The sequence below is a fragment of the Phalangium opilio genome, unplaced genomic scaffold (genome assembly GCF_054372755.1).
Source record: "Phalangium opilio isolate 3A_F unplaced genomic scaffold, DU_Popi_V2 ptg000041l_1, whole genome shotgun sequence".
Lineage (NCBI taxonomy): Eukaryota > Metazoa > Arthropoda > Arachnida > Opiliones > Phalangiidae > Phalangium > Phalangium opilio.
In genome coordinates, this window is record NW_028324165.1 from 3,495,314 (window position 1) to 3,518,775 (window position 23,462).

The following is a 23,462-nucleotide window of genomic DNA, read 5'->3' on the forward strand; positions in this document are numbered from 1 at the left end:
AAATACGTAACATTTTAATAATAATAAAAAGTATGGCCATCAACAAAGATTTAGTGTTAAAAAGGGCGTTTCCCTCAGTTTGATATACATTCTTACCAGGCAAGGCTTATATTAACGTTGTTTTGGTTTCACAGTTACTCACACTGTTCTGTTTTTGGGGTTAAAAAAGCTTCAACTTTTATTAACAGCTTTTCTGGTATATAGATACTCTTTTTAATAATCAATAAAAATACATTAAAGCCTTCAAATGAGGAACCGCTACCGTAACAAAGGAATTCACTAATCACTACAAAGTACAAACGCCAAAAAAAGGGAACGTCTAGCAGACAGCTTTTCCTAACAGCCGTCCGTCAATCAGTCTGGGAAATAAAAATATTTTTTAAAACTGGTCTGGAATAAATAAACTGATCCATGACCAATGACCAGGACGCGTCATCTGCTAAAATAAAGAAGTGGGTAATTAAAATAGTTGAGATAATATCTGGACTCTGGTTACCCAGTTACCTTTGAATTTTATTAGTGGTCAAGTACACCACTGACCCCCCTCCGATTTAATTTTTAAACGGGTCCAGGCAATTTTTAAAATGGTCCTGGCAATTTTTAAACTGGTCATTCGCGCTATGCCACCGCCTTATTTCCCACGCTGCTTGGGACCAGTGACCCCCCCTTGTGTCCGAAATAATAAACTGGTTTCTGGACTGGCCCCACCTTTGTTCTTAGATAATAAACTGGTCCTGAGGACCAGTAACCCTCACTTCTTGAATTTTAAAACTAGTCCAAGCAATTAATAAACTGGTTTTGAACCAGAGGAAGTGTGCTGAAGACTGCTATGGAGTGAACTGTGGTAGGGCTGTGCGAATAGTACTTTTTAAGGTATTCGTCGAATACCAAATAGCAGTGTTTTTGGGAGCCATCTCTCGGCTCGGAATAGGAAAATGACCAAATAGTGTGAAGTTCAAAAATTCGACCAAATTTAAATTTCTATAAAACTATTCTACCAAATTTCAAATTTATAAATAATGGGACACGGAAAGGTACTTTTGAACAGCTGAAAACTTATTTTTGAACTAATCAAAGGTTTTATTTTAATCAAAATTAGGTTAGTTGTCAATATATCCCTACTCGCTTTGCAATGCATGACCTCTCCCATGATACTATATTTTTTAATAGGTATAAAATAGTGACATATTATTAGGAAGTTCAATATAGTTAGCTCCGCAGCGAGAAGTTCATAAAAGGTTAAGTTAAAACCTTTAATGATTTATCCTTGTCTATGAACTTCTAAAGACTGAGTGGCTGATTCCAGCTATAGCCTCCTAGATCACGCGACTCGGTGAACGCGGGTAATACTTAACAGTAGCCAAGTCAGAATTTTAAGGCTGTGTCTGCCGAGTCGCGTCATCTATGAGGCCACGGTCCAGCGGACACTATCACATCGCCCATAGGGATAGGAGCATAACATTTATGTTTCTATCTCTATGACAGCGCCCTCAAATTCACAAAATCAACAGAAAAGTTCAAAAACTGGTTGCGAATACCAAATAATTTGGTCAAGAGACTGTTAAAAACATTCACTTTCAAAATGTTTTATCCGCTATAGAATAGTCGGTTTTTCGAAGCTCATTATTTGGTATTCTAGAATTTTGAAAATCATTATTCGATTCGTCGGTGCGAATAGTAAACGTCAATTTTGACCAAATTATTTGGTCCGACCAAATAGTAACGAATAGTCTGCACGGCCCTAAACTGTGGTTCTCTAGAAGTATCATGTCGAGAAAATATCGGAGATTCTGCCAGACTTGGACCGCAAAAACTATCTATAACAATTTCCAAAAGCAAACTAAATATTTTTGTAAAAGTAGGTATTTTGCGATGAAATCAATTCATATGTCTTCACTCACAAATCACTCGTTCCAATAAAAAATAATTACAATACAGAGCTAAATAAAATACAGGGTTTTGCGAGAAAAAACAAAAACCTTAAATCTCCTCCCCCTCCCCCCCCACGGTGAATTGCCTTGAAATTTAGCATAAAGATACTAATTGAGCTCCACTTTCGAATTATCCCGGTCTCGTTGACTGCAACTCGGTCATTCTAATTGAAATTAATTAAAAACATGTTTTTTAAGGTACAAAAAAGCTTTCATTGTTTAGTTTATATACAGAATCATCAGAATACAAACTTAACCCAATAAATGTATGATAAAATAAACTTGACACTATGAACAAACAGTAAAATTCTGCCATTAAACCTCTATAAGTGTTAAACCTAATAAATACTGAAAACACAACAAGCCTGATTTCAACGGTAAAGTCAGGGTTAGCGACAATTTTCCTGTCTCTGTTGAAACCATCTAGTACCTGAGCTGATGACGAAGTTAAAGTAATTAAAGACGCAAATGACGATCCAGGACATTTAGCAAGTACTACATCAAAACCTGAAGAAACTTCCGACAATTTATGTGCTAATGAAAGATCTGAGGGGACTGATAACGGAAATGGAAATCGCTCGAAAGAAGAAAAGCTCAAAGGTTTGGAAACAAGTTTGGAACAATTCGAAAAACGTATCCAAAATTTATTATAGTTTATTTTAGCATCGTCTTTGTGAATTTTATTACATTTAATATAAAATTAGTTCTGAAAATGGCGGTGTTACAACTGGGTATAGTGCACCAAGAGTCTTGTCTCTGAATGGAGAAATTTAATAGATTGTTACATACACAGTGTCGGCCCATTCATTACACAAAACGATGAAATATGGTTATTGTCCTACACATTTAAAATGTAAATCCATCTATTCATTCGTGTGACTTCTACGTTTATGTACTATCAAATGACACTTCTGTCTGCATTTATATATAGTCCCACCGATCACACTTAAGGCGTTTTTCACCATTGTATCATCAAATTACTCAAATGATTACTAGCATATTAGCACTAATTAAATTTTGTGGGGTTTTTCACCACTGTGAATAAATTGATGTCTGATCAAATGACCCTTCTGCGTGCTTGCATAGTCACACTGATCACTTTTGAAGGGTTTTTCACCACTGTGAATGCGTTGGTGTTTGATCAAATTATTCTTCCACGTACTTGCATAGTCACACCGATCACATTTGAAGGGTTTTTCTTCGTTACCCTTCTTTGTGTGACGTTGTGGACCCCTTTTATATTCAGCAGAATATTTGACCCGAGTTGCACGTTTCTTCCTGAATTTCCCTACAGAAATTTATTAATGAAATATAAAAACGACACATGCGTCATTTACAATATAGTATAAAAAATACAGTAACATTCAAGCGCACTACGAAAACTCATTGTTTTTTATTAAAGTATGAGTAAACGACCTAAGAAACAACAAGTTGGGAAACCAAAATAGACCTCTACGAGTCGAGACGTTGTTCTTAATTAAATATAATTTATATTGATTATTTTTATCGTCAGTAATTTAGCTTAATATTAGTTTAATCATTCTAAGAAACGTAATTCCTAAAATCATTTTAAACATAGCTATTGTCAGTGGCGTCGCCAGGGGTTTTTTGAAAATTCTCCCCTGAAAATTCTCTGAAGCCCCTCCCTTATAATTACCAAAACCCTTTCCTAATTATTCTTTTGGGGTGAATTGAAGTTTTTACTACTTGAAAGTGAAATACACATAAACCACACTATTTCATATTTATATCATCTAGATCGTGTGTATACAGTCGTAACAGTCTATTTTCATGATTTTTATATAGCATAGCTACTCTACACTGTCCCAACACTGAGGGCAACATCTTCCCTCTTTCGCCTCAATTAGTGGTCGGCGTTTGGACAAGATAATCCACAGAATTTTGGTTAATCAGTTATTCATGAATAATAATCAGATAATTATTCGTGATTGCATTGCATTAATCATAGACTTCCCGTGGATAATTTCAAATTATGAATAAAGATAAAACAAACAGATATTATCCTATCCAAATGCCGACCACTAGCCTCAATCGCGTGCCTTCCGAAGCAAGGTCTCAAAAATAACTTCTCCCCGTCCTCTATACCACTAAAGTACCGAGGATCTCCGAATCGAATAATTGAAATTTTGCCGTTAACTGCCCCCCCTCAATTAAGCACGCCCAATAACACTCGAGTTTAGTCTAGTCCCGATATAGTCAATGTCAAGTTATATTCAAACATTTTAACAGTAATAAAATTAATTTGTGTGATGCGAAAGCTTTTTTTATAAAACATGCGTTCAGTCCTTAATTACTTTTCCCAGAAGAAAATAGGGGAAGTGGGTAGCTTGGGCAACTTCGCGAGGCGTCCCGTTTACGGATTTTTCGCGCCATTTCCCTCCCCGTGGGGGTGAAGAGAGATAGGATTTTTACGCGCATTAACACACGAGTGACGTGATTCTGTGGACAGTACGGTCCTACGCCTTCCAACTGACTAGAGGCGTCTGCTAGAGGCAGTGAGGCACTCAGGCAGAATGGCAGAGGCTGGAATCGAGTGGTAAGTACTAAATTCATAACTTATTTTAAAATATGTCTTTATTTTTAAATACAAGGGTATTTCTAAGTTCCAGGGAAAAAATTAACTTGTCCGAAGTTTTAAACTGTGATAGGGAAGAGTTCAAAGTAATAAAGTTGAATCCAAGTTGTTGTAGTTTGATTTTTAACATTGGGATTGGTTTGGGTAGATCTTACTTTTCCTTTCAACACAGCCTGAGTTTTCTTATCGGTAGTTTCCTTGCACGTTAAATCACACTGCGTACTCTTAACGACATTCATTTTATTAAATAACCGAATTTTCGTCCTTAATTAAACCAATATCCGCATTAACCCGTTGCCTGACGTAACCCTAACTCAAACTGAAGCACAGCAGAAATATAAGCAGACTACACAAGTTAGTTCCACAGTTTGCTACATGGTGACGTTCGCAATGAAATCTGGTACTATTTTATGCTTCGCGCCGATTGGCCAGATTCAAATTTTAAGGGTGGTAGGGGAATCGACCATTGTAAGTGAGAATCACTGGACGACTTGTATGGCTCAAGGCTACGGCTACCCACTTCCCCTATTTTCTTCTGCTTTTCCTTATTTCATTACTCTAATATACGCCTTATAGACAAGAGGGTGTCATTAAAAAGCATAAGTAACATAATATTATGTTCTTATGATAAAAAAGATGTGTTTTGAAAAATTGGAAACACAATACTTTAGGGAGGGCTTAAGCCCTCCCAAATTCGAGACCCTGGCGACGCCACTGGCTATTGTTGACGTTTCAATTCAAGTGTATGCCTCTTTAACAATTTTTGGAAATTTAGGGTATATAAGGCGATTGATTCAAAATAAATAATAAGAAAACCCGCAATTGCGTGAACGCGGTGACAGACACGTCCAGTGTAATACCTCTCCGTGACGACATCGTCAAACGGAGAGGTAAAAAGGGGATGAACATAAATTGAATTGCAAGAGAAACTTTGGCTCGAAAGTGTTTCGGAATCAACCTAGATGGCGCTAGGGTTTAAGTAATGTACCTCTCTCTCCATGTATAAGATATACATGTATTTTGTAACGAGTCTCAACTCATTTTGTGAACCATTAAAACGTACTGTGATTTTCTCCAATAAACTTAAATTCATTATAACAAATAAGATAATGAAACATGGTGCCAGAAGTGGGTATTGGCTTTATGTGGCGTTCCTCGTACTCGTTACTTAAAAACTGACTCATTTTACCAGTTCTTGAGGTAAATTTGCTAACTTATCCTAACTGTAGCCGTGTCCAAGGCTTAGCTTCGGTGTGTACGTCGTACGTTCCCACCGTTTAGTTTTGGTTTGCTTTTGTTTTGCGGGTCGCTTGCTAGTTCGTCATGGCTTCGGCCAACATTCCGCCGCCTACTCCGGTCTCTTTAGAAGGGGATGTATATACGAATTGGAAACTTTTTCGAGCGCAATGGACAAATTATTCTACAGCTACAGGTGTGGCCACTAAAACTGAAGAAGTACAGAAAGCTACTTTTCTTACGGTCATGGGAACTGCATGCTTCCAAGTTTATCAAGATCTTGAACTAACGGCTGCGCAAACTGCTACACTCGCGTTACTAACAGCAGCTTTAGAAGATCATTTTGCACCTATGAAGAATACTATTTATGAACGGTATGTTTTCCATACGGCGTCTCAGCAGCCTACGGAAACTATTGACCAATATATAAACCGTTTGAAGAAACTTGCCAAAACATGCGATTATGGGCAAAACGTGGACGAATTTGTTCGTGATAGACTAGTATTGGGTATGTCAGATTCAAGATTTAGACCTCAACTCTTGAATAAACCCAATCTGACGTTAAATAAAGCACTGGAGATGTGTAGAACAAATGAACTTACATGTAGACAAGTGCAACATCTAGGCGATACTGACTCGTCAAATAACTCCATGACAGTCCACTCTGTCAATATGGCTGATAAGAAGTTCTCTACAAAACAGTCAGTAAGTCGCGCTAAGAAGATGTTACAAAAATCCTGTCATTTTTGTGGAACTATGCATGTACAAGATCGTCAAGCCTGTCCAGCGTATGGAAAAACGTGCCGCAAGTGTGACCAACTAAATCACTTTGCAAAATGCTGTACTGATCAGAATCGGAAACGACAGGGGAAGTTCACCAAGACAAAACCGGGGAAACAGGTTCACTCAGTCGACACTAGACAGGTGCCAGCCTCTCCCGAGACAGCTGATTCTGACGAATCTACATACGCTTTAAACTTGGTGACAGTCAAGAAAACCAAGCATGGGAAAAAGTATTTCACCCAGTTGCTTGTGGAAGATAAGACAAAGAATCAGTCACAGATGGTTAAGTTCCAGATTGATAGTGGATCAACTTGCAATGTAATTGGCAAGAAGCTTTTTGATTCCCTCCCAGAAAGTCAGAAGCAGATAGAACTTGATGAGTCTCGTTTAAATTGCTACAACGACTCAGTTTTAAAGGTCATGGGAGTTGCTAGTATACAAGTCCTATATAATTCCCAGGAGTATACCTTGGAATTTCAAGTGGTCACAAGCGATAAAGTACCACTGCTCTCTGGGGAAACTTGCGAAAAGTTAGGACTGTTAAAGTTTAATAAACCATTTACAAGTACAAACTCGGAAGAAACGCTGGCTACAGTCAATACCACAGACGCAGTCACAATACCAAGTCCGTTGACCAAGGAGAAAATTCTAGAAGAGTATGCAGATGTTTTCACAGGATTAGGGTGTTTACCTGGATATTGTCACCTAGTAGTAGACAAAACTATCCCTCCTGTACAACATAGACCAAGGAAGGTTCCGGTGGCACTCCGTCAACCCCTAAAAGATAAACTAGCGGAACTAGAAGCTTTAGACGTTGTGGAAAAAGTTACGGAACCGTCAGAGTGGATCTCAAGTATGGTCGTTGTCCGCAACCAAAAGAAGAGTATGCGCATATGTTTAGATCCCAAAGATCTAAATGTAGCTCTGCAACGCCCAAAATATCCACTACCAACTATAGAGGAGATACTACCTAGGATTGCCAAGGCTAAAGTTTTTTCCGTCTTGGATGCCAAGGATGGATTTTGGCAAGTCCGACTAGATGACGAAAGTAGTAAGCTTACCACTTTCTGGACTCCTTTCGGCCGCTATCGTTGGAAACGTATGCCCTTTGGCTTATCTGTCTCACCAGAAGAATATCAAAGGCGCCAACATGAAGTGTTGATAGGACTACAAGGTATCGAGAATATAACTGATGACATTGTCTGTGTTGGATATGGCGACACACTCGAGGAAGCTATAAAGGATCATGATTCTAATCTCATCGCGCTCTTACATCGCGCCAGACAATGTAACTTCAAATTAAACAAGTCCAAGTTGAAACTTCGCATGAACCAAGTCCCATATATTGGACACCTATTGACGTCTACAGGCGTAAGGCCAGATCCTGAAAAAGTACGAGCCATCAAAGACATGCCCGTACCACATAATGTACAGTCCTTGCAAAGCTTCATCGGATTCGTAACATATCTTGCGAAATTTCTTCCCAAACTATCGGATTATACAGAACCACTTCGAGAGTTGATCCGAAAGGACGCTGATTGGGTGTGGGATGACAGCCATACCGATGCATTTGAAGCGATTAAAAGTCTTGCGAGCTCTGTTCCAGTCCTTCGCTACTACGATCTAGAAGAAGACGTCACTCTCCAATGTGATGCAAGCGAGTTTGGATTAGGAGCAACCTTATTGCAGAAGGGACAACCAGTTGCGTTTGCTTCTCGATCGCTAACGCAGACAGAAAGAAAATACGCTCAAATAGAAAAAGAGTGTTTGGCAATAGTGTTTGCATGCACCAGATTTGATCAATATCTATGCGGACGCGAGAAGATCAACGTCGAAACAGACCATAAACCGTTGGAAAATATATGGAAAAAACCTCTTCTTAATGCTCCAAAACGATTGCAGTGTATGTTACTGAAGTTGCAAAACTATGCTCTTCACGTTCAGTATAAGAAAGGACAGGACATGTACATAGCAGACTGCTTATCACGCGTACCACTACCTCTGCATGGGAATGAAAAAGATACTCAGGACCCCATTGTTTTTCGATTAGACCGCGATACCAACTCTAGCAACTATTTTGCGGGTATACAACACTCAGACTACCTACGAGTCTCTCTCGGTCGCCTTGAGAAGTTGCGCAAAATGACGCAAGAAGATAAAACACTCCAAACGCTTAAAACCGTTATTCTACAAGGTTGGCCGAATTCCAAAGCCAGAACACCACCTGATGTTAGAGAATATTGGAATTACAGAGAAGAACTCACCGTCGACTCAGGTCTCATCTATAAAGGCATTCGCGTGATTGTTCCTCACAGCATGCGTTCGGACATGTTGAAGATCCTGCATTCTAGTCATTGTGGTATACAAGCTTGCCTCCGCAAAGCCAGAGAAGTAGTATACTGGCCAGGGATAACGGAACAAATTAAACACACCATTGGTCAGTGTCATATATGCAACGAGTTTGCCACGGCACAAGCTAAAGAGCCTCTTATGACCGTCCCACTTGCCTCATTACCATGGCAAAAGATATCACTGGATCTCTTCACTCTTTCTGCGGACTCAAAGAAATATTTGGTAATGGTGGATTCATATTCGGATTACTGGGAAGTCGATCTACTCCCTGATACCACTGGAGAAACAGTCGTCGAATGTTGCAAGCGCCATTTTAGTCGTTTTGGCATACCAGAAGTTGTCATGTCCGATAATGGCCCTCCATTCAACGGCAGAACATTTCAAGAATTTGCAGACTTATGGGGTTTTCGTCATGAAACCTCATCCCCTTTTCACGCTCAAGGTAACGGAAAGGCAGAATCGGCTGTGAAAATTGCGAAGACAATGCTCAAGAAGTACGAAAAATCGAAGGAAGACCTTCACATGGCTTTACTAGACTGGAGAAATACTCCGACAGAAGGTATTGGATCAAGCCCGGCCCAACGCCTCATGTCTCGTCGTCTTCGTTCAACCTTGCCATTTGCCGACAAACAGTTACGACCCAAAGTAGTCACGAAGGTAACAACACAACTGAAGAAACGCCGTCAACAATACAAAACGCAGTTTGACAAAAGAACCAAACCCTTACGTGAGCTGCAAGTTGGTGAACTAGTATGGGTGAAACCCAATCCAAATTTAAGACAAAGCACTTGGCGCTTAGGAAAGATTATTTGTCAAGTACAAAACCGATCATACATTGTGAACATCGAGGTTTTACCCGTGCAGTTGCCAGTCACTACAATGCCGAGTTCTAGACCGCCTCCGGATGAGTCCCAACCTCAGGCAACAGCAAGGCCAACAACTGACCATCCTCAGAGTCACATGCCGTCCAGTGTTCCTAGTCCTCAAAGAAGTCCGTCCGGCAGCTCCTCATCTCCTTTGCCTACCAGACTTCTCCGTCAATCACGCAGTGGTCGCATTATAAGACCGCCACTCAAACTAAATGACTATGTTTAAACTAACTAAAAAAAGGGGGATGTTTCGGAATCAACCTAGATGGCGCTAGGGTTTAAGTAATGTACCTCTCTCTCCATGTATAAGATATACATGTATTTTGTAACGAGTCTCAACTCATTTTGTGAACCATTAAAACGTACTGTGATTTTCTCCAATAAACTTAAATTCATTATAACAAATAAGATAATGAAACAGAAAGGACGTATTTTGAAATTCAACGGATGTTCGGAGAATCAAATGCTAACTGATGCTACGTGCAGACAAGCTACCATTTTCTTTCGTTCTGGCACCCACTCTCTGTTGTCACATATAGTTTTCACTTTGTTTCTCTACCTAGCAAAAGGCACCCTACATCTTCTTCTTCTACTTCTACTTCTACTTCTGATAGAACGTTGTCTTCGTAAAACTCACCGAATAATTTCCCTAGCCAGATTATTTAACTCAAAGCGAGATAAATGTAGAAGGGCAGCTATTTACTCTCAGATTAAAACTCATGTAAGAGGGGTTACTCGAAACGAAACCCTGTCGATATCTAGTTCGACAACTTCTGACAGAAAACCATTTTTGTGATTTTCGAGACCGAGAGAGATGTCGATCGACAACTCCCTTTCGAAGCTTACAGAATAGGCACCCTGGTGTTGTTAAATAAAAGTCGTACCTGATTGATACTCAATGCCCCGGCCTAACCGTTCCCGCATAAATGTTGCAGGGACGTTAAAGAAATTGGTTTTAATCCGCGGACATCTTGAAAAATGGCGGCTAGAAATGTGAAGTTTCTTAGTGTAATTTGTAAATGCACTGATTGTCATCAAATTAATTTCTTGCGTGCTTCCAAAGGAACACTAATCTCATTTTAGGGGTTTTTCTGCTTCGCGTTTTAATGGGACGTTACAAATGTCATCCTTACTAAGTTTGATACTGAATTAATTTAGCCTGGATGAAGAAAAACCTTTCACGGTAGAAATAACGATGTACTCATCACATAAAGTTTGCAAAAAAAGGCATTAAATACGTAGAATCGTGTAGACGCACTTGAAAAGAACAGAATGCCAAGTTGTACGAACAAGCAATGTCGAAGAAAAGTAAAGGCTTTGATCACGTGAATTATATAAGCAGTATAACTACACAAAAGTGCGCAACAATATGGCGTCATGCCACCGTTATTTGTTATTAAGTATTTACAAACACACGATTGAAAATAAGCATCGCTTAGGGGGCTTTCGACTCAAGATTAGTTTTCATCTAAGTTTAAAGCGGAATTACGTCCAAAAGCAGGGAGGCCGTGTTTCCATCATTCGCGTTTTTCGGAGGGTGAAAAATACATTCGGATTGTATTACGAGCAGTTAAAAGAAATACGCGACTAGACTTTATACCGAGAAGGCGGAAATAGTGGCTTAGAAATATGATATCTCAATCTAGGTACTCAAGACTATTAAAGAATGAAATGACTTACCTGCAATTTCCGAACGAGGCGATGACGTTTTACCTTCTGGATTCTTTGGAGCGACATCTTCTAATGTCTCCGAGTTGGCCACCGAACTATTATGTTGAACTGCAATTGGCACTTCGGGTAAATCGCTTTCCATAGAGACGGAGGTCAGTTCTGATAGTTCAATTGGGTTGCGTTCTACTTCAGGAACAAGCACTGGCACACTCAATGAGCTCGGATCGACAAACAGCTCAACACTTTGATTTTGTCCATCACTTTTTTTTGCATCTGTCACGGCGATTTCGGATTGATTTTCATCAAGATCGTTTTCTGGGGATCCTTCTAATGAATCGTCTTCGGCATTTGCGTCAACAGAAAGATCCAAATGTTTTTCGGACTCAACATTCAATTCAGGAACACGAAATTTCTTCGATCGTGTTGAATTATCCTCAGTGTCCCCCTCTGTCGAGACACTTGGCGATTTACGATAAGAATCGTTAATGGTAATATTGTTTTCAAGAGGTTCTCGTGGAGAATCGCTTTCCGTGTTTGTGTCAGGAGTCATTTCGAATGGGTTTTCAACCCTAATTTTAGGTGAAGGCGCACTTTGAGGCAAACTGTCACTGTAGTTCGGTTTAGGGACACATGGATTCGTATTTCGCTTTATAAACCCCATATTTTCAGTTTTTTTCAAGGTAGTTTCGGTGTTTGCAATGCCAACCTCAGAAACAGGTGATTCTTGACTAATATTTTCTTTACACAGGTTGCCTTCGACATTGTGCATCACAACTGGAAGGGTTAACTCCTGGCCATTAATTCCAGAATCATCTTCAACGGGTTCAGTTTTCACTAATTCATCGTTAGGAAATTGAAGTATTCCATTTTTCTCCTATTTTTTAAACAATTAACAATAACTTTCATTCTTAAAGTAATTATCTTTCCAATCGAGTATGAAAGTGAAGAATGTTCCATACTATCAGGTCTTTGATTCTATTTTCCAACTCTTTATTGACCCTATTGAGTCTTTCAATTTCGTCTATTTGCTTATTTATCGTTAATGATGTTTTCACTCTTTCTTTTTCCATGTTTGAATTTAAAACATTACACTAAACAAAATGAGATTCCATTACAAATCAATCTTCGGAGTTTCTTTGGCTAAACGTATTTTAAAGGGGCAAGCAAGAAAAAGGGTAAGATAATGACACGCAAGAAGGGGATCAGCAACAAAGGCCCTCGTCGGGTTTCTTTGTTAATAAAGAAACGAAGGACGTGTTGCCAATCCCCTTAGCTTTGTGCCAATCCTGATAGGTGTTTTCACCAATAACCTTAATTAATTAACCCACTCCTAGAGTTTGGTTCTATTTCAAGGGACACCTGATTCGACAACTGTCCATTTAAAGTTCCTCATATCTCTGTGCTTAATTTCACACTCCTTAAAAACCCCTATGCTTTGAAAATACCTCGGATTCCAGTTTCCTAACTCGATCATGTCTAGCTTTTACTTCATTGATTAGATCATCTTTGCTCAGGTGATCATAGTTACAATCTTCTTCGTAGTCCATTTCCTAAAAACAAAGTTTCAATAACTTAACTCAGTTTGTCTAAAAAAGGGAATATTCCAATAATTTCGCAAATACCTCTTTAATTGCCAACCTTTGAAGATTTACTAAACTCATTTCGGAATTTTGTAACGAGAGTTGGTGAGATTGAAAATCTACCCTAAAATAAAATAATTTTCCAAACTGAAGGTAAATCAAAAACGGACAAGGAAAGTTTCCCGTTCGCTATAAAAAGCTAAGAAAAACATAGCGATGCTTAAATTGTGACACTTTTGTTCAAGACTAGGGATTTTCTCAAGCACATTTTCTGAATACAACTACAACTAGATTCTAATAAATTATTTATTCTGCTAGCATTTTTAATTTTTTAAACAGCAAGAAAGATCTATTTCTTTTCAAGGTATAATAGTTTCAATAGGTTTGGATCCGTTATGCCTGTTTAACATGATCCAAGTTGCATTATATTCATCACTTACCATTTTAAACGTTCGACCAAAACACGACATTCTTTAACAAATTCCATCACTTTTTGTACAGTTTCCCTGTTAAGATAATATACGTAACATTTTAATAATAATAAAAAGTATGGCCATAAACAAAGATTTAGTGTTACCAAGGGCGTTTCCCCTCAGTTTAATATACATTCTTACCAGGCAAGGCTTATATTAACGTTGTTTTGGTTTCACAGTTACTCACACTGTTCCATTTTTGGGGTTAAAAAAAAGAGAAAAAGCTTCAACTTTTATTAAGAGCTTTTCTTCTATATAGATACTCTTTTTAATAAATAATAAAAATACATTAAAGCCTTTAAAGGAGAAACCGTTACCGTAACAAAGGAATTCACTTATCACTACAAAGTACGAACGCCAAAAAAAGGGAACATCTAGCAGACAACTTTAACTTTTTCCTAACCGCCGACAATCAGTCTGGGAAATAAGGATATTTTTTAAACTAGTCCTTGGGAGTACAGGGTGGGAAATAAGGATTTTTAAAACTGGACATTGGGGCAGCCCAATGAGATAGATAGAGTTCCAATTCAAATCGGCTTACCGCGAAACACATTGCTTTTATCAAGCAAGTTTATCAAAACATGACAGCGCCATCTGTGAGCCTCTAGCGGAACTAATCACAACTTTTACTTGTTTATTTGCAATCAGAAACATCGTTATGATTTTTATTTCATCTATTTATTAGATTAAAAAGGACTAAAGTTTTTATTATTTAACTCGCGTATTTTATTTAACACGTTTAAAAACTATCTTGACAGCTTGTTACACAGATTATAGCAGCAGACGGTAATAAAAAAGTTCTTAGGGTGGCGCCACCCGTATTTGATAAAGATTCATGCTCGACAAAAGGTGTATCGCGAAACGTCGATCTCGAGATCTCACGTTGTGACTCTAGGTTTGATATATATATTCTATCTCATTGGGGCAGCCACCCCCGAGGAGGCCGTCATTACTCATGAGAGCGTACGAGATTTGAAATCTTTCTCGATTTTGATGATTTCAAAGATTTAAGAATGATTTGACTGATTTGCTGATTTGGAGCCGATTTGAATGATTTGGGAGTGATTTTCACGATTTAACGATGATTTCGATTCGATTTATGTGATTTGAAGGATTTGGAAATGATTTGAACGATTTGTACGATTTGAATGACTGGTGACTTAACGAGGATTTGAATGATTTGGTGCGATTTGCATGATTTGGTAGTGATTTGAATGATTTGGTGCGATTTGCACGTTTTGGTAGTGATTTGAAGGATTTGGTGCGATTTGAATGATTTGTCGAGGATTTCAATGATTTGATGCGATTTGAATGATTTGCTAGTGATTCTAATGATTTGGTAGTGATTCGAGTGATTTGGTGTTCATTTCATAGTGATTTCAATGATTTGATTGATTTGATGATTTCTTGATTTGACTGCTTTGTATAGTGATTTGACTGATTTACGATTGATTTCACTGATTTGAATGATTTACTAGCGATTTCACGGATTTGTGCAGCGATTTGAAGGATTTGATTGATTTCATAGCGATTTTAGTGATTTTCTAGATTTGGGAAGTGATTTATGTGATTTGAATGATTTAAAAAACCAGGTGTACGAGATTTGAAGGAGCGACGCCCCCCTCGGCCACCCCCCTAGTCTGGAATAAATAAATTGATCCATGACCATTGACCAGGACGCGTCGTCTGCTAAAATGAAGCAGTGGATAATTAAAATAGTTGAGATAACATCTGGACCAGGCTGGGAAATAAGGATATTTTTTAAACTAGTCCTTTGGACCAGTGACCCCCCTAGTATCTGAAATATTTAACTGGTCTCCGGACTGGTCCCAGCCTTTGCTCTCCAATAGATTTGCAATTAATAAACTGGTCCCGAGGACCAGTGACCCCCACTTCTTGAATTAAAAAACTAGTCCAAACAATTAATAAACTGGTTTTGGACCAGAGGAAGTGTGCTATTTCCCAGCCTGATCTGGACTCTGGTTACCCAGTTACCCTTGAATTTTATTAGTGGTCAAGTACACCACTGACCGCCCTCCGATTTAATTTTTAAACGGGTCCAGGCAATTTTTAAACTGGTCCTGGCAATTTTTAAACTGATCCTGTCAATTTTTAAACTGGTCATTCGCTCTATGCCACCGCCTTGATTCCCACGCTGATTGGGACCAGTTACCCCCCCCCTAGTGTCCGAAATAATAAACTGGTTTCCGGACTGGCCCCCACCATTGTTTTTAATTAATAAACTGGTCCCAAGGACCAGTAACCCTCACTTCTCGAATTTTAAAACTAGTCCAAGCAATTAATAAACTGGTTTTGAACCAGAGGAAGTGTGCTGAAGACTGCTGTGGAGTGAACTGTGGTTCTAGAAGTATCATTTCGAGAAAATATCGGAGATGCTGCCAGACTTGCACCGCAAAAACTATCTATAACAATTTTCAAAAGCAAACTAAATATTTTTGTAAAAGTAGGTATTTTGCGATGAAATCAATTCATGTCTTCACTCACAAATCGCTCGTTCTAATAAAAATAATTACAATACAGAGCTAATTAAAATACAGGTTTTTGCGCGGAAAAACAAAAACCTTGAATCTCCCCCCCCCCCCACGGTGAATTACGTTGAAATTTAGCATAAAGATACTAATTGAGCTCCACTTTCGAATTATCCCGGTCTCGTTAATTGCAACTCTGTCATTCTAATTGAAATTAATTAAAAACATGTTTTTTAAGGTACAAAAAGCTTTCATTGTTTAGTTTATATACAGAATCATCAGAATGCAAACTTAACCCAATAAACGTATGATAAAATAAACTTGACAATATGAACAAACAGTAATATTCAGCCATTAAACCTCTATACGTGAATACACCTACTAAGAACTAAAAAAAAAGAGAGCATGAATTCAACGGTAAAGTTATAGCGACAATTTTCCTGCATCTATGTAGACAATAAACACTAAATAGACTTGGAGACCACCTCTATGAAATATCTTCGTGATAATACTTAAAAATTTTTACAACTTTCAAATTCAGTGTAACGATACTTAAGTAGTGGTAATCATAAAACTAAAATGTTACTGGCCCAGAATAGGACGTTCTTAACAGGCTTAAAGGCTAGGGGTTCACTGCATTACCAGTCTATAGAAGAACTCAATCAAACCACTCTAATTAACCAGGCAGCTAATATATTTAGATTAAAATTTCATCTCTGAAACGGTCCTAAGACAGTATACAGAATGCAAACTTAACCCAATAAACGTATGATAAAACAAGTTGGGAAAACCAAAATATTACCTCTCCGTGTCGAGAAGATTAAATAAACTTAAGAATCCAATGAAAACGTCGACCTTTTTGCCCTCATCCTTTCCCGCGATTTGCGCTTCCGCATTTCATCTTTACTCTAAACATTATCTTCCTCCATTTTACATAAAAAATCAAATACTCACCAAAAGAAGCGGCAAAAACCTGCTGGCTCTTTACAACCACTTAATTTGACTTAATATCCAATTTCCAACAACAATAATATACCGGTAGTTTAATTGACAACCTACTAGCATCAAAATTCTCATTAAGAATGGCTCCCGCGGATAAAAAAGGGCAATTTTCTACTAGGTGGGCGTTATCTCATTAGATTTGAAAAATATCATTTGTCTTTTTTACCAATGCCTAACCGTTAGGATTTTTTTAAAGCAATCTTAGCACCAAAAAATATTTTTTGATACAAAATAAATGTTTTATATTCTTATTAAGAATAAAAACAAGAGGGTAAAAAAGGTCTGTCTCTGTCCTCTCGTAATTTTTTAAGCTTTTATCATGATTACTCTATACAACAGTAACAAGGAGTATAAACCCATTAGTGGAAGCAGTATTTTTTTCCGAAACAATCTCGCTTATGTTTATCCTCTCTAGACTTCGCTAAAAACGTATTACTCCTACGTAAAATATTAATAGACAGGCAAGGATTCATACCATTATACAGTGTGGAAGAGATCAGAGCAACACCTACCTTTGTGGAAAACCCCCAAAACCCCTGACGGACTACTTCACTGCAGTACATTTTCGAGCTCGTATACAGGGTGTGACATGTGTCATTGTATGCAAATGAGAACGTGCAACGAGTATCATAGTGAATATCTTTTAATGATACGCACTTTGAAACGATAAAGACCTACGATTAAGCTTAGGAACTAAGGCATCACACTACAAATTAAAGGGCTGTTTGGTAAACCCATCAGCGTAAATGTTCGATGTGCCTACCGTCGTGGTGTAGGCACTCTTCAAGACTATTGTCCATTTTTTACGTTTTCTAGCATTTGAGGAGTGATTCGTTCAATTGCGCTTCGAATTCTGCCCTTCAAGTCGTCTACATTTAAAGGTTCTGTTGCAAACACCTTCCCCTTAACATATCCCCATAAGAAGAAATCAGGTGGAGTTAGGTCAGGGGATCTTGCTGGCCACGGAATTGGTCCACCTCTACCGATCCTACGGTTTGGAAAGTGCTCAGCCATTGGCGAACATTGACCGCCCAATGTGGTGGCGCACCATCCTGCTGGAACCACAGGTCCCGCATCACTGCTAATGGTAAGGCGTCTATCGCATCACTAAACTCGTGGCGCAGGAAGTGCAAATACCTGTCACCAGTAATGTTGTCCTCGAAGAAGAAAGGTCCGATGATTCTGTTCCCCAGAATGCCACACCAAACATTTATCTTCCATCGAATTTGATGGTAATGTTGCCGTAACCAGTATGGATTTCGTTGGGTCCAGTATTGTAAGTTAAGTCGGTTTACCGTACCATCCCTGTGAAATGTCGCCTCATCAGAAAAAAGAACCTTTCTTAAGAACAATGGATCGGCTTCAATTAGCTCGCGCATGGTAAGACAGAAGTCTTGACGTCTTAGGTAGTCATCGTCCGTTAAGGCTTGATGGAGGTGGATATGATAGGGCCGGTAGTGATGCCGATGTAAAATGGCAAGAACGGTTGAATGGCATATACCAACCTCTTCTCCTACCGCTCTACTACTAGTATGAGGATTGGCTTCAAAACGTGCTAGATTGTTGACTTCCCTATCATGATTACCAATAATACGGTCTCTTCTACGTTGACGGTCTTGCACGACGAAACTCCCGAAATCTCGTAGGTTGTCTCTAATGTTCGTGAAGGTTCTTCGAACCGCCTTCGTCGGTGTGGGAAGCGTTCGGCATAAAGCAATGCCGCTTGTTGAACGTTACCGCGACATTCACTCAAAATAAACGTCATGTCCAATTTTTCTCGGTTGGAGTAGGCTGCCATTCGTCTACGACACAGGACTTACAACGTTTATACGAACTAAGCTGCTAGTAACGACGCGTACGTTTGATTGAATGTGCCGAATTCTCAGTGCCGCGGAAAATTCTGAACTTCGAAACCTCGTATGGATTCCTTATCTAAGTAGGCAAAAGCTACGAGTTTAGTGATGCGATAGACGCATTACCATTAGCAGTGATGCGGGACCTGTGGTTCCAGCAGGATGATGCGCCACCACAGTGGGCGGTCAATGTTCGCCAATGGCTAACTGAGCACTTTCCAAACCGTTGGATCGGTAGAGGTGGACCAATTCCGTGGCCAGATCCCCTGACCTAACCCCACCTGATTTTTTCTTATGGGGATATGTTAAGGGGAAGGTGTATGCAACAGAACCTTTAAATGTAGACGACTTGAAGGCCAGAATTCGAAGGGCAATTGAACGAATCACTCCTCAAATGCTAGAAAACGTAATACAAGGCATGGACAATCGTCTTGAAGGCACATCGAACATTTACGCTGATGGGTTTACCAAACAGCCCTTTAATTTGTAGTGTGGTGCCTTAGTTCCTAAGCTTAATCGTAGGTCTTTAACGTTTCAAAGTGCGTATCATTAAACGATATTCACTATGATACTCGTTGCACGTTCTCATTTGCATACAATGACACATGTCACACCCTGTATACGAGCTCGAAAATGTACTGCAGTGAAGTAGTCCGTCAGGGGTTTTGGGGGTTTTCCACAAAGGTAGGTGTTGCTCTGATCTCTTCCACACTGTAGAAGGAGCGCAATATTATCCATATTTTCATTTCATATACAGAGAAAAGAAGTTATTATGTTTCTGAGAGGAGCTTCCCATTTTGGTTGTTGTTTTGAAAAGTATATCGAAATGCACGGGCCTTGATAGATATAGGAGGCGATGATAATCTCTCTCTTTGCACGAGAGGTTTATCTTTAATATTTAAATAAATATAATTATTTTTAATTATTTTAATCTTCAATAATTAACATTAATAATAGTTAAATCGTTTAAAATAAAGTTATACCTATTATCATCTCAAACTTTGCTAATACTGACGTTTAAAGTGAAGGGTAACCCTCTTGCCCGCTTTCTTCAAATTTTGGGGTATATATACGATTCGTTTCCGTTATAATAGTAAGGAAAAAGCGCAATTGCGAAAACCTTTGGTGGCGATCCCACCTTAGAGAGGCTAGACGTTTCTCGTAACCCTAGCTGATCGCCGCGTATATCCTAAAACCAAACGATGATAATGGAGTAACTAGAAGCCAATGATACAGATTGGTGTCTATGTGGAATAGACGGAAGACCAGTGGATGGTGGTGTTAGAAGCTAGTGTAGGTGCAGACTGGTGTCAATGTGGGATTGACAAAGAACAGAAGCTGGTGGTGATTAGAAGCCAGTAAGAACAGACTGGTGTCCGTGTGGGATGGACGAAGACCAAAATATGGTGGTGATTTGAAGCCAGTTAGAACAGACTGGTGTCCGTGTGTGATGGACAAAGACCAGAAGATGGTGGTGTGAGAACTCAAGTAGAGGAGCCAATTCCGTGACTGTGAAAGCAGTTCGGAAATGGCGAACACGTTTGCTCCGATACGCAAACTGCGAACGCGGTCACGTGGGTGTAACAACGGACAGACAGACAGACACACAGACAGACACACACACACACACACACACACACACACAGACAGACACGGCCGTTACAGAACCTCTCCTGGACTACGTCACACGGAGAGGTAATATACGTGACAATATATACACCTACTAAGTACTGAAAAAGAAAGAGCATGAATTCAACGGCAAAGTTAGGGTTAGCGACAATTTTCCTGTCTCTCATGTTTCTTTTGAAACCATCTACTACCAGAGCTGATGAAGAAGTTAAAGTAATTAAAGACGCAAATGACGATCCAGGAACTTTAGCAAGTACTACGCCAAAACCTGAAGAAACTTGAGACAGTGGTAATGAAAGTTCCGAGGAGTCTGGTGGCAAAAATGGAACTCGTTCGAAAGAAGAAAAGCTCAAACGTTTGGAAAAGCGCTTGGAACTATTCGAAAACCGTGTCCAAAATCGCCAGGAAAAGCTTATGAAACAATTTGAGAAGAGATTGGCAAGAATTGAGAAAAATATTGAACGTAATTTGAAACAACTTTCCAGTATGAGGGTCAGTTTTGCCATGGAAGCAACGAAACTAAATAATACCTTGGAGAAATTTAAAAGGGAGATGAACAATAAAATTAGTCAATTATTACGGTAAGCGAAGATATAATTACTGTAATTTCAGTTGTAATATTAATTGATGTTAAATAAAGCATTTGACACGATCATATTGTTACAAATAAATTTTACTATTCGTTCGAAACGGTTTTATGAATAACTACAAAAATCATATTATTATTATTATTACTTGTAGAAAACAGGTTCGGCGGTGCCCGTTAAGACATTTGGTTAGTTCCGGCCGCCATTGTAATATATACTGCGGTATATTTAAAGCACACAACCTTAGAGCCGGTATGGTAATTAGGGGTGCTTACATTATTTCTAAGATTGGAAAGTTTTCTTAGAGATTTCCTAATACAAATGTAAAGAACAGTAATATTTATTCAGAAAATGAAAACATTTTGTAGTACAATACATTTAGTAAATGTTCTTTCCAAGTTTGCTGAGTATCCTTAACTATAATCCATTTTATTATTCCTAGTGATTGCTACGTTGATGTCGGATTAAATCAAATAATCTATTTACTTCTGATTAAATGGCTCTTCCGTGCGCTGCCATAATCACAATGATCACATTTGACTCTCACCACTGTGAATGAGTTGATGTCTTTTCAAAGCATTCTTCCACGTACTTGCATAGTCACAATGATCACATTTGAAGGGTTTTTCACCTCTGTGAATGCGTTGATGTCTGAACAAATCACTATTCCGTGTGTAAGAATAATCACACTGATCGCATTGAAAGGGTTTTTCACCAGTGTGAATGCATTGATGTCTGGTCAAATCATCCTTCCGCGCACCTGCATAGTCACACTGATCACATTTGAAGGGTTTGTCACCACTGTGAATGCGTTGATGTCTGATCAAACCATTCTTCGTCGTACTTGCATAGTCACACTGACCACATTTGAAGGGTTTGTCACCACTGTGAATGAGTTGATGTGTGATCAAATTAATCTTCTGCGTGAAGGCATAATCACACTGATCACATTTGAAAGGTCTTTCGCCGCTGTGAATGCGTTTGTGTTTGATCAAATTACTCTTGTTCTTGCTACCATAGTCACACTGTTCACACTTGAAGGGTGTTTCACCACTGTGAATGCGTTGATGTCTGATCAAATCATCCTTCCGCGTACTAGCATAGTCACACTGATCACATTTGAAGCGTTTTTCTTTGATATCCTTTCGAATGTCAAGTTCGAGCTCCCTTTCATTTTCAGGTGAACATTTGTATCGAGTTGAACATTTTTTCTTCGATTTTCCTACAGAAAGGAAATAAATTAAAACTTCATACGATATCAAACAACTCGCATCACACACATTTCAATGTTCAAAGGCAATTGATATAACCGGTTATGCTTAGGCTTAAAAAGACACAAAGGAAAACAAAACAAGCTCAGAAACAATAACCGATGTCCGAGTCGAAACAGCGGTTTCCAAAGGTTTGACCTTACCAAACCTAATATATGCGTTGAGAACGTGGAAGATTCAAACTTGATCCCACGTTAGACACTCGCGTAATACAGAATGCAAACTTCCCCATAATAAACGTACAATAAAATATACGTGACAATATGAACAGCCATGTTCTGCCATTAAACCTCTGTAGGTGCATGATAACACCTACTAAGAAGTGAAAAAACAAAACCATGAATTCAACGGTAAAGTTAAGCTTAGCGACAATTTTGCTGTCTCTCCTGTTTCTGCCGAAATCAACTAGAACAAGAAGTGATGACGAAGTTAAAGTAAGGAAAGAAGCAAATTATGATTAATCAATTATTATGGTAAAAATATCATTCTTTAATAGGGAAGATATAATTACTTATATACCATTTGTCATATTAAATATTGTTAATTATACTTTAAAAAAGGGTTACATTAAATATTGTCGTGAAGGTTTTATAAATAACTAACACAAACATCGTATTTCTCCGTTAAGACGTTAGGCTTGTTACATTCCACAATTTTGAAAAACCATGTGGCCTGCCCTGTGACTATTCCGTCAGGATAGGTTTTTTTAGTTTTTAATAATTTTTCTATGATCGAAAACATTTTGTTAGTGAGCATCTACTACAGTTGTCAAGAACGGTAATGTGTGAAACGAAAATGAAAACACGTTGCGCAATTAACACTTTTTGAAATGGTTCTTTCCAAGTTTTAAATTGCTGAGTATGCTTAACTACAATCCTTTAATTAGTCCATGCGATTATAACGTCGATGTCTGATCAAACTAATCTTCTGCGTGCTGCCATAATCACACTGATCACTTATGAAGGGTTTTTTCAATGCTATGAATGCGTTGATGTGCGATCAAACTAATCTTCTGTGTACATTTATAGTCACACCGAGCACATATGAAGGGTTTTTCGCCGCTATGAATTCGTTGATGTATGATCAAATGAGCCTTCTGCGTACCTTTATAGTCACACCGACACATTTGTAGGGTTTTTC

The 23,462-nt window shown here is 38.6% G+C and overlaps 2 protein-coding genes across 3 annotated transcripts in view; both read right to left on the reverse strand.

Moving 5' to 3' along the window:
* The window catches only part of LOC149679400 (uncharacterized), a 77,688-nt gene that overhangs the window by 34,316 nt on the left and 19,910 nt on the right, over positions 1–23,462 (reverse strand). Inside the window, exon 7 of one of the 2 annotated variants that reach the window (XM_089835154.1) lies at positions 19,383–22,273. The exons of the other annotated variant lie outside the window; for it this stretch is intronic. Coding sequence (XP_089691280.1) covers positions 21,582–22,273 — 692 coding nt within the window. The 3' untranslated portion in view covers positions 19,383–21,581. Of the gene's footprint in view, positions 1–19,382; positions 22,274–23,462 lie in introns of those variants that run through there. 2 annotated transcript variants of the gene reach the window in all.
* Positions 2,563–17,538, reverse strand: LOC149679402 (uncharacterized). The gene is made up of 6 exons (XM_089835175.1): positions 13,459–17,538; positions 13,061–13,142; positions 12,884–12,988; positions 12,398–12,529; positions 11,448–12,312; positions 2,563–3,219 (listed from the first exon to the last, which is right to left on the reverse strand). The coding sequence occupies exons 1-6, from the start codon at positions 13,503–13,505 to the stop codon at positions 2,942–2,944; spliced, it is 1,509 nt and encodes a 502-aa protein (XP_089691301.1). The 5' UTR covers positions 13,506–17,538; the 3' UTR covers positions 2,563–2,941.

What these genes read in the sequence shown, in the direction of transcription:
- LOC149679402 (XM_089835175.1), bottom strand. Translation starts at nt 13,505, where the DNA reads ATGGAATTTGTTAAAGAATGTCGTGTTTTGGTCGAACGTTTAAAATG. An exon ending in TTAGGAAACTGGAATCCGAG is followed by an intron (nt 12,530 to 12,883) that starts GTATTTTCAAAG and finishes CATTTTGTTTAG; the next exon opens with TGTAATGTTTTAAATTCAAA. An exon ending in ATAGAATCAAAGACCTGATA is followed by an intron (nt 12,313 to 12,397) that starts GTATGGAACATT and finishes TTTAAAAAATAG; the next exon opens with GAGAAAAATGGAATACTTCA.